A 12706-nucleotide genomic window follows, 5' to 3' on the forward strand; every position below is an offset into this window, starting at 1 on the left:
TTCCTTCTTCTATGAGGAGGAGGGGGAGGAGCGTTGCGGGCTGCGGCATCGCGCAGCGTGATGACGACGTGCGCAGCGTGATGACGACGTGCGCAGCGCCGTCAGTCTGCCTTCACGGATCTTCAGCGGAAGGATCCATTCCGGGCGGTGAGGCACCCAGTGGCCGGACTCTTTGAACTGTGAGTAGATACCGGTGTTTTATGTCTGGGACTTAATTAATTAAAGGGGGGGGGGGTGAATTAATTAAAGGGGGGGTGGATTAATTAAAGGGGGGGTGGATTAATTAAAGGGGGGTGGATTAATTAAAGGGGTGGTGGATTAATTAGAGGGGGTGGATTAATTAGAGGGGGGTGGATTAATTAAAGGAGAGGTGGATTAATTAAAGGGGTGGTGGATTAATTAGGGGGGTGGATTAATTAGAGGGGGTGGATTTATTAAAGGGGGTGGATTAATTAGAGGGGTGGATTAATTAGAGGGGGTGGATTTATTAAAGGGGGGTGGATTTATTAAAGGAGGGGTGGATTAATTAGAGGGGGTGGATTTATTAAAGGGGGGTGGATTAATTAGAGGGGGTGGATTTATTAAAGGGGGTGGATTAATTAGAGGGGGTGGATTTATTAAAGGGGTGGATTAATTAGAGGGGGTGGATTTATTAAAGGAGAGGTGGATTAATTAGAGGGGGTGGATTTATTAAAGGGGGGTGGATTTATTAAAGGGTGGTGGATTTATTAAAGGGGGGTGGATTTATTAAAGGGGGGTGGATTAATTAGAGGGGGTGGATTTATTAAAGGGGGGTGGATTTATTAAAGGAGGGGTGGATTTATTAAAGGAGGGGTGGATTAATTAGAGGGGGGTGGATTTATTAAAGGGGGGGTGGATTAATTACCGGTACCGTAAATAAATAAGCCCTACCCTGAAAATAAGCCCTAGTGTGTTTTTTGGGACTAAAATTAATATAAGACCCGGTCTTATTTTCGGAGAAACACGGTAAGAAGAATTTAGTGTTTAGTGAATAAAGGCCAGTGTTAGAATGCACACAGTGATCTTGAGTAAATGTAGATGTCGGAGTGTACAAAAAAGATTGCACTCAACAATGGTAGTTTTCGTAGCTATCTCTAGGGAATTATGTAGCAAAATAAAATATGGAAAAAATAAAAGATGATCTGTAAAAACTCTTATTTATCACGCCTTGTATGTACCTGTTTTCCTTATCGTGTTTGAATGAGAAGATAATTTGAGTTACATCATTATGTACAATTACCTCTTTTATATACCTATTGCATCTTATATTAAATAACACAATAACGAGTGGCATCTTCTGCAAGTATAATGAGCAACTGCTCATCATATGTCTTTTACATTTGTCAGTAAATTGCTGTGTGAGAAATTGTCTTTGTGTAGAAGTGTCACACCTCTTTTTTGTTAAACAAAGGAGATACATTCCTAAACTTTCGGTACGCTGTCTACCTCTTAACAAAGATGTGCATCAATAAAAGGTGATACTAAATTATTCGCAGATATTTGATATTATTGGTGTAAACTGGATTATTCTGGGTTATGGGAATCTCTTCCCTGCTGTTATTGATATTACTAAAAGCATACCTCCGAGGAGTCCCAGATTTGGAGGGACAGTAACAATTTGTGGCCCCTGTGTCGCTGTTTAAGCTTTGCTTTCCGGTGTCCTTCTTCTGGGCACCACAAAGATAAATCCCCTTTAGCACATTAATCATTCAACATGCTTGAACTCAAGGCACCTGTGTCGCTAGTGCCTGCCCATATGTGCTCCTTTTTTAAGCAGACACCCATGGCTTTGTTGGGATCCGCTCCTCATCTCATCATTAGTGACAAGAATGGCATAACTAGAGAAAGGATTATGGTAACAACTTTTAAAATAATTTAATTATAGTTATTGAAATTTATTGATTGTAACTGGAGTTTGTACATATAAGAGCCTCGCGAGCAAAGTTGTTAATTTTAAAACGCCCACATAGTGTGGCTAAAACATTATCTCAGTGTTAAAATCCTATTAAAGACTTCAGAATTCCACCCTGAGTGCCCAAATCCGTATTTTTCATTTTGGATTGAAGAGAAGGGATTTGCAATTCTGTGTCCTGATAGCACCAATGAGGAGAAAAATAAATAAATAAAAGGAACATGAGAGAGTGCAGTCCCTTTTGCTGTGGTTCTATTGAAGCATGGCAACACTCGCCCAAACACCTGTCCTGCATGTTTTCTCCTAATGTTGGCTAACATGCTAAATGTAGTATTGATTATTCCTACTGATCAGATAGATTTTATGCAAACGATACATTAAAAATATTAATAAGATACTAAAATTGCAAGTTTGTGCAGTGAACCCTTACCAACCCAGGAAGCAAATGATGCATGCTTAACTTTCTATAGCACTGATGAGCTTATCTCATTATGGGCACAGCAAGCGATTGTGCAAACTTTTTTCCCCAGTAGAGAGTGAACAGTTGAAGTAAAGCTTCTGGAAACCTCAGTACTGACATCACGTATGTACAGCAGTTTTTTTATGCAAAATGTAAAGTATGTAGATTGAAAATAAGGACAGAAATTCTGGGCTTATGTAGCAAAACGAGTAAAAAATATTCAAAATAGTTTTTTAATTAATTAATAAACAACTATAACTTAACCACCACATTGTTCCTATCATACGTGTGTACCTGGAGTGTTTTTTTTTTTTTAAGCATTCTTATGCAATCACATATTTTAGCTAAACAAGTGTTAAAAATAAGCAGTAATATGATAACGGTGGACAAGGTCAAATTGCAATGATCTGTAAATTACAAACAAGCAAATCTAAGTGCAGATGATTATTACAGAAATAATTAGAAATGAATAATAACTGGGTAACTCACAAACATAGAGCCAATAATACACTTGGCTCAAATGGTTAGCGCCTCTGGACCTTCTAAGGTAGATCCAACACCCTCTTTTTGTCTCCTCTCGATCTCCTCCTCGTTAACTCAGTAAGCAGGGATGCAAAGGGAGAAACTCCAATTGAAGGTATAAACAAAAATTTATTTGAATAATCAATAAAAGATAAAAGAATAAAAATCGATATAATAATTCATGTAAAATCAGTCCAAAACGCGTTTCGCCAGTAACTGGCTTCCTCAGTTGGTATGATGGTTGCTGTGCTTTCTAGTTCTTTTATATACTCCTTAATTGTAAGATTGCCGGCATCTGCCGAACCGGAAATGAGCTGTGTGGAACGCATAAGTGATAGGCTGGAACGCACGTACACGCTGACGTGCGTGCGTTGATCATGTGGTCCGGCTGTTTTCCTTCCTTATTATTCGTGGAACGCAACATATGCGTTCCACTGCCAACGATCCTCAGTATCGGCTGTCTCACTTACTTCCCCTTCGTGGAACGCAATACCTGCGTTCCACATCCGGATTGTTCACTTACTTCCCCTTCGTGGAACGCAATACCTGCGTTCCACATCCGGATTGTCGCATATGTTGCGTTCCACGAATAATAAGGAAGGAAAACAGCCGGACCACATGATCAACGCACGCACGTCAGCGTGTACGTGCGTTCCAGCCTATCACTTATGCGTTCCACACAGCTCATTTCCGGTTCGGCAGATGCCGGCAATCTTACAATTAAGGAGTATATAAAAGAACTAGAAAGCACAGCAACCATCATACCAACTGAGGAAGCCAGTTACTGGCGAAACGCGTTTTGGACTGATTTTACATGAATTATTATATCGATTTTTATTCTTTTATCTTTTATTGATTATTCAAATAAATTTTTGTTTATACCTTCAATTGGAGTTTCTCCCTTTGCATCCCTGCTTACTGAGTTAACGAGGAGGAGATCGAGAGGAGACAAAAAGAGGGTGTTGGATCTACCTTAGAAGGTCCAGAGGCGCTAACCATTTGAGCCAAGTGTATTATTGGCTCTATGTTTGTGAGTTACCCAGTTATTATTCATTTCTAATTATTTCTGTAATAATCATCTGCACTTAGATTTGCTTGTTTGTAATTTACAGATCATTGCAATTTGACCTTGTCCACCGTTATCATATTACTGCTTATTAAGGTAAACCTTAAGCTCCACTTATTTCTGTTTTACTTGCATGTTTTATTTGTGTTGTGAAGGTTAAGGGGTTCCTTCATTTAAGTGTCAGAGCTGGTTTTCACCTTACTGGTATTGTGTGCACCTTCCCTTTCTTGTGTACAAACAAAGTGTTAAAAATGTGCATTGCTTTTACATGCCATTCTTTACCACTGCCAAACACAGCCAATGCAATTGGTTAGGGAGTTTCAGCCAATCAAGTGCTCCATTCATCACAAACTGCAAAGCAAAGTAAAACGCATTTAGCGTCAGTGCAGTACTTATCACCAAATTATCAACTGATTTCCATTTGGAGAATATCCAAATATACAGATTGGAGCTGTCGCATACCTCAAAACAATGGAGGTACTGAATTGGGACGGAGTGGGTGGGGCTCTGAGCAGGGACGTTTTAGCCGCGAGGCAAACAAGGCATTTGCCTTGGGCTGCATTTTCCAGGGGGCGACAAAAAACGCTGCCTCCAAATGCCCAGGGCAAATGCCTTGTTAGCCTTGCGGCTAACTGACATGCTGGGCTGGCGGGCGGCGCTGGCGGGCGTGCAGGCGTGCGGGCGGCTGGCGAGGGAGCACTTCCTCTGAGCTGTCTGCTCAGCTCCCTCGCGCGCCGCGCGCCCGCCCAGCATCCACTGGGACTAGGGCAGCACAAAACCAGGATACACCACTGGCTCTGAGGGGGTGTCACCTGTGACATGACCCATATACTGGTGATGCCAGTAATGGACGGGCCATTCAGAAAAGGGCCTGCTCACAGGATCATGCAGGGAGCGCTATTATTTTTTTTCTGTGGTCAGTATATATATATATATGTAATACCATGGCATCAGGACGGGAACTGTGAAAAGGGTCACATGAAGGAAAGCCTTTCTGAAAAAAAGCACCTCAGGCTGACTGGCCAGCACCGCACAGAGCACTGCATAGAGCACTGTTAACATGTTCTGCCTGAGGATTGAATGCCCTGACTGGAGTTTGGGAGCACATCTAGCTTGCCTAATGATCCTTTCACACTGCACTTGCTGAGGGCACCAGATGCAAGACATCATGGAACAAACCTTTATCCACGAGCATGTGGATTCTGCATACTGCTGTGCAGCACTTTCAAGTGTTTCCCGATAATAAAAACAAAACAAAATTAAAGGGACACTAAGCACCATAAGCACTATATTAAGATGCAGTGGTTATGGTGCTTAAAGACCTTGACCTGTGAAGTCTGACATGTATAAGCATTGCTGTTTTTGAGAAATGTCAATATTTACATTTGTCACTAAGGATGCCTTTAGTCGTTGTCTTTTAGATAGTCACTAGAGGCATTTACTCATGAACACTTCCAGTATTTGAAAACTTTTACGTTCGGCATGGCAACATTTGTGTATGAGAAGCATCCAACTGGTGGAGTGCGTTGATTGTCATGCAATGCATGCACAGTACATTCTCAATTCTTCTCAATGAGAAGTCATGAATTGAATCAAAGTTGTTTCAGATGGATGATCTCATCGTGCTGAGTGCTCTGGATTACCGGTAAGTTTACAGTCTTTATGTTTTGTTGTGTATGTTCTTTAAAAAGGAGAGGGACATATATGGTATGTGACGAACACTCTAGCATAAAAAAAAATAAGGCACCATTCAAAAAAAGAGGATCCAACAACATTACATCGGTGGACAACACTGTACATTTGGCAACAAAATAAATGTTTCCTAATTAGAGATGCACATATCTCTCTACATAGACCACTCTGTACAGTGCTTACGCTACACTTTATGGGGACAATTCCCTAATGCCCCCATATGAGTACATAAAGAGTATTACCCAGGATGGCAGGGCAGGAACCCAAACTCAGGACTGTTGGCTGGTATGCAAGAAATAAAAATATTTTGTTTGAAATCTATAAGCTGTAAATAGGTAATGGGCTTACCTAAATCCTACACTGCTACACTACACCTAAAAAAAGGTTGTTTTTTTTTGTAAAGTACACATATAAAAATACCATGTATTATTATTCATATAAAAATAACCAAACATGACTTAGTATCATTATCACTCTAGATGCTAGTACTGCCTAACTTTTCAAATGTGAGTCAGACACTCGTTATCCACAAACTCTAGTTATATGTTGGGAAGACCGAGGTGTTTGGCTGTGCAAAAATATGATTTTAATAAATGTCCAAAATATGTGAATGCTAGCAATTCAAGTTTGCCATGTGTATAGCACAAATAGCAAACTATAAGTAATTGCTCTAATCAATGACAGCATATCACTGCCATGTCTGCTAGCAAAGGGTTAAAAATATTTGTTCACTATTTTGGAAAGTAGTAACATACATATAAGAGCCACCATCCTAACTCATTCGAATTTCAAATATTGAGACCACTATATAATAGTCCTTATACAAAAAAAATTGAAAGCTTGTTAGGGATACTATAGGCACCAAAGCAGCTTTAGCTTAATGAAGCAGTTTGGGTGTATAGATCATGCCTCTGCAGTCTCGCTGCTCAATTTTATGCCATTTAGGCCATTTAGGAGTTTAACCCCTTAAGGACCAAACTTCTGGAATAAAAGGGAATCATGACATGTCAGGTGTCCTTAAGGGGTTAATCTCATGGCCTATACAGCCTTAGTCACACATTCCTGCATGCAACTTGCACAGATTACCTAAAAGAGACATCTAATGTTTAACCCCTTAAGGACCAAACGTCTGGAATAGAAGGGAATAATGACATGTCACACATATCATGTGTCCTTAAGGGGTTAAACTTTCTTTAGTGTACATTCTGTTTAATTTAGAAATCAATATCTCTTGCTGTGTCAATAGTCTTCTAGACCCTGCAGGAGGTAAAAACTGATAAAGTTAACATCTGATTAAAAATGAAACAGTTTTTTCATGCATGCTGTATATGAGTCAGGTCAGGGGAGGTGTGGCAAGGGCTGCATAAACAGAAACAAAATTGATTTAACTCCTAAATGGCAGAAAACCGAGCACTACAACGTCAGGGGATCTATACCCTTAATGGAAGCGAATAAGGGATAACAACACACAAAAGGGACTTGGGAATTGTTATAGACAACACACTATGCAACAATGTGCAATGTCAATCAGCAGTGGCTAAGGCCAGTAAGGTATTGTCATGCATTAAAAAGGGCATTCATTCTCGGGATGAGAATATCATTTTGCCTCTTTATAAATCACTGGTAAGACCACATCTTGAATATGATGTGCAATGTTGGGCACCTGTTCTAAAGAAGGATATTATGGCACTAGAAAAAGTGCAGAGGAAGGCTACAAAATTGATAAAAGGAATGTAACATAACAGCTATGAAGAAAGGTTAACACATTTAAACCTATTTAGTTTAGAAAAACGTCGCTTCAGAGAGGATATGATAACATTATACAAATATATCCGGGACCAATACAAACCATTGTGTGGAAATCTATTCACAAACCGGACTTTACATAGGACACGAGGTCATGCATTTAGACTGGAAGAAAGAAGATTTCGTCTAAGGCAAAGGAAAGGTTTTTTTTACTGTAAGAACAATAAGGATGTGCAATTCTCTGCCTGAAGAAGTGGTTTTATCAGAGTCCATACAGATGTTCAAACGGCAACTTGCAAAAACAGAATATTCAAGGATATAATTTTTCAATGTAGCTTCTTGATGCAAGGATTAATCTAACTGCCATTCTGGGATGAGGAAGGAATTTTTTGCTAGTTTGTTGCAAAATTGGAAGTGCTTTTAACTGGATTTATTTTTGCCTTCTTTTGGATCAACAGCTAGAAACAAATGTGAGGAAGGCTGAACTTGATGGATGCTAGTCTTTTTTCAGCTATGTAACTATGTAACTATACAACGAAACTGCTTATTAAGCTAAAGTTGTTTTGGTGCCTATAGTGTCCCTTTAACCTTATTTGTAAAGGTTCACTGGACCAGCACGCACACTTGCTTTCATGCATGCATGTGTATTCACATGCTTGCACAAACACACCACTATGGTGTGTCTTCAGCAGTTCTACTTTTGCTGGAGTCCAGTTTGCTTTGAAGGAACACTCCAAGAACCATAACCACTACAGCTTGCAGGAGTTCAATGATGCCCCCATTGTAAGGAATCAGACCATTTTAGAACAAACTTCTTACCTTTAGGTTTGCCTTGTGCTGCTCCCTGCCTGCACTACTCCCTATGGAGAGCTAGCAACTTTCTATATATGTGCTAAGCCCTGTGATGTAGGACTTATCTTATTGGCTGAGAGCAAAAAGCTGATGTTCTCAGCCAATGAGCAAGCTAGATCTGCATTCCATGGCTTAGCTCTAGAGAGCAAATGGAAGGTCCTACTTAGAAGTTTCTGGCTTTCCATAGGGAGTAAAGGAAGTGGGGAGCATTGTCTGGCACCATAACCTTTACAGCAAGCTATAGTGGTTATGGTGTCAGGAGTGTTCCTTTAACCTTCCATCAGAACGTCAAATAAGATTTTGGTACTCTTGCTCTTCCTAAATGTATCTGAAATTGCCAATGCTAACAATATTTTGGAGAACTGTCCTATTTAAAATGAATATAGGAAATATGCAACAAATAAATATCCTATACAATGTATGTGCTGTAAGTACACAGTTAATTCATATTGCATAATTGTCACATGACACTCAAAACAGGTGATTATACTTAGCTGATTTTGAGTGGGCACACAAACCAAAACATTAAAGTTTTGCACATAATTAATGCTTTTTGCATTTAGAAATAATAGTAATGTAATAATCAAAAAGCTAGTAGATAGTTAACTGCATAAATTTATTCAGAAGCTGGAACTATCACATTGCCTGACCACACAGTCAAAATACACAGTAATATATCATTTCAACATACAATTTTGTGTTAGTGATGTTTCCCCTATGCACTTTTATTTACAATGCATCATAGTAGAGCAATTATTTCCACTATATTGGTTTTTTTACAATAAAGGTGCAAATAAGGAAAATTGCAATGGCCATTATCAAGTTATTTTTCCCCACACATCATTAATTTTTACGATAATTTTTCAGTTGCTGATCTCTATGGTAATGAAATTCATCAAAGATGAATTTCCAAGTGGAATATCTTCTCTGTGTTCTTATATGTTTCAAATACACAGGATTGCAGAATTATTTGGCTATTTACATGCATATTAAGAACAAAAATAGGGATAGTAACTAAGAATGACAAGAGGTCAATTCTGGAATATTGATTTCCCACTATATGTATACTGAGCGTTATACAATATAATTTCCCACTATATGTATACTGAGCGTTATAAGAAATGTCACTCGTTTAGTGAACAACCTATATCCTTTTCCTTTATCACTGTATGATTTAACTCTTTGGGCATACATTTGACACAAGTCATGATAAAACATCAAATGTGGATTCAAAGCATGTTAGAAAACAGGTTTCTATAATTAACTCAGATAATGCCATATTGGGGAGCAATCTGTAATAAAAACATAACACAAACAAACAAACAAACAAACAAAAAACAGCAATGGATTGTTTAGATCTCCATTCCAGCAGTCAAAGTGTTAAACACAAGTCAGATAAGTCTGAGGTTACAAAAGCTGTAGCCGGAACAAACAGAGGTAATGTCAGATGCACGTATAATGTAGCAGTCCCAATCCGTACCAATATTCAGTATTGTGAGAACCCCAAGACCTGAACTGTGGGGGGCAGCAGATATTGTGTTTCTTGCCTTACCCCTTCACTTTCCTGTTGGTTACTTAACATTCAGTGGGTGTATATTATCCTTACTCATTATGAAAGCTTGATTTTCTGCCTTATTAGATACCATTGTTAGAATTGTCTCTTTCAGAAAAGACGCTAACATAGTATGTAGTGATGAACACTTTTTTAGAGTAAAAGATCACACAGCATAGAAAAATATCTCATCACAGTTGCAAACGACTTTCAGTCACAACAGTCAATTGTTAAAAAGATACTTCAATATGAAGACAAGATCATTCTTCTTTAAGTAGTTTTTGGGAATACACTGAGCATTTATTTAAAATCCACTAACCCTTGCTGGTTCCAGTTGACATGTATCATTGATGACTAAAACCGTGGCAACCCATCTACTGTAGACCAGATCAGCTGGCTGAGCATCATGGGATATGTAGTCCATACCGTGACTGCCCATTGTTGTCATTAGTGATATATATCAACTCCATCACCAGCTTAAATTGATGCCACATGGGGCTGCGTTGACACTTATAAGGCATGCATAAGAAATGGGTACCTGGTTCAGATATGGGAAGCTTCTGGTCCGATGGCAGCAGCAAAAAAAACTCTCTGCAAGTTCCTAGCTCCAAACCAGCCACCTGCTTATTGCAAAGATCTCGGACAATGTGGACTGCCTTGTGACACAAGTTTGCATTTTCTCCTGTTGCCGTATTCATTTCCCACACTGCATCCTTCTCTCTTCTCGCTTCTCCTCTCTCTCTGTTTCTCCAACCCCAGCAGGAGTAAAATAAAAATAAAATAATAACAACAACAAAAAAAAAAATCAACAGTTCATATTATAAAGACATACATCTAACAGGAATACAAAAGGTAAAAACTGCACTATGTGGTTGTAGCATCCGTAGAGAACACAGGTATTAAACCCTTCACTGGAGTTCACAGAGAGTCTGATTGTCTTATTGCTTGAGATGTGAGATCTCATTTACTGTTGAGGCGGATCTAGCCCCGAGATCCTCCTACTACATTAAATTGTTTGATTCTCAATTGCTAAATTCTGTTTTTGTAGCAGCAGCAAAGCAAAAAGATTTTAACCCCTGTTATACCTCACATGTGTATACTAAAGCTTACAATAAACCACCGTTCACAAACACTGACCATAAATCCTTCAGCAAGGCATCTTATGAACTGCTGATCCCTGTGCGGCAGTCAATGTTTGTCATGAAATGAGACAATGATAATATTCTGATTAATGCAGATACAGCATGCTTTTTCAAGTATGTGACCATGTATTCCTGTATAGCAGATCTCTGCAGCACGAACATTTTTAATTAGAACTCATAGTGAGCTATTAACCCTCTGAGTACTGCTGGGGAATGCTGTTCCTCTTCCTAGCATTTAGAAAACTAAGCCCCAGGCTACGGCTGCTAAAATGGGTAGTAATTGTAAAACGGTTAGCTTGCAGACAGCACTAATTTGACTTTCCAATTTAGTTTTTACAGCAACCTCCAAATTTGCTCCTTTCAATTGTTTTAGAAAATAACCAGAACAGCCCTGTACTGTGCTACTCTAACCTCCTTGGTTAGTGGAAGTCTAGTCACCCAAATAGCAGCTAATTGAAATCCGAATTGCGAAATTCAGGCTAAAATATCCAAATGCTTTACTATAGCTGAGTTGCATAATTTCTCCATATAAGTTTTTTCCCCCAGATGTTGCCATACATATTTCAATTCTTTATAATTTACGGTTTAGTGAATAGATCCTTACGAGAATAAACCAGCACAGGTTATCATATTATCTTTATATTAGGAACAGTTATATGATGGACATTTGGTGACATGTTCATTATACCTGTACTACGTCAACCAGTGTTTGCCCCTCAGAATTATTCCATCCAGTTTATGCCCCTCAATGTCATGCCATCTTGCCCATCTGTGTCATGGCATCCAGTTTTGCCCATTAGTGCCCAGATTATGTGGAACACTACAGAGGAAAATATAAAAATAGCTGTTTCTAATCGTGGCTATGTGAAATAGCTACTCAGAAGAACAGAAATACCAAGATGGTCTTTTTTCCTGAAGAAATACTGCAGATTTTTAGACAAATCAGAAGCATAATCCAAATTGGACCTGTTACTTTCAGCACCTAAAGGGGCATCAGTTATACTTCACTGGTTTGATATGTGAGAAGCTGCAATGTATGTCTGAGGGTGGTGAATCTCTTATGCCAAGGGGTTCTACCTGGCAATAAAATTAGTGTAATACGCAAACGGCATTATGTTTCTTTGTAATGTTAAATTACTTGAGACCTGCATGTGACCTTTCCTCAGAATAAACTATTGAGCAGCTGCCCATCCTTCGGTGTGTTATAAATGTTCTATTTGGATTGTTTAGATGCATTCTCATTTTCCTCATTATTTTGCACTACATTATTGAAGGTTGGTTGCCAGTTCATCAAAACGTACTGTTTAGTGAATCTACCCTTATGAAAAGCTCTGTCAGAAGACATTGCTGTTTGTTCAGCCAATCAAATGATTACGTTAATGATACAGAACACATAGTTGAACTTGAAAGAAATACGTTTAACCACAATTACCGCTTATGGTTATTGTGCAAGAGTTGTTTTATTTTCAGCTTCTTTTTTCATAAAATAGCAATATATGTGGTTTTGGATTCTCATGAAATGCATATTTAGGGTTAATGGTAAAGTTTGACATCTGGCTAATCTTTGTGAATTGAAATTAATTAAAAATTAAATGTTACAAATTTAATCTAAAATAGAGTAGGAAAATAATCTTAATGTTATGTCCTAAATTTAGCAAATTCTAAGGTTTCTTCATTAATTACTGAATGTTAACTGAATGAAAACTTTTCGGTTGTCCAAAGTTTGCTGTTTTAATGGAAC

The 12706-nt window shown here is 38.6% G+C and overlaps 1 protein-coding gene across 1 annotated transcript in view; it reads right to left on the reverse strand.

Moving 5' to 3' along the window:
* SYT6 (synaptotagmin 6) overlaps positions 1-10567 on the reverse strand; it is a 420157-nt gene extending 409590 nt beyond the window's left edge. The window contains exon 1 of the mRNA XM_063450305.1: positions 10362-10567. Within this exon, the coding sequence (XP_063306375.1) occupies positions 10362-10521 (160 nt within the window). The 5' untranslated portion in view covers positions 10522-10567. The remainder of the gene's footprint in view (positions 1-10361) is intronic.
* Positions 10568-12706: the final 2139 nt, after the last annotated feature.

This window comes from Pelobates fuscus, chromosome 1 (genome assembly GCF_036172605.1).
Source record: "Pelobates fuscus isolate aPelFus1 chromosome 1, aPelFus1.pri, whole genome shotgun sequence".
Classification (NCBI taxonomy): domain Eukaryota; kingdom Metazoa; phylum Chordata; class Amphibia; order Anura; family Pelobatidae; genus Pelobates; species Pelobates fuscus.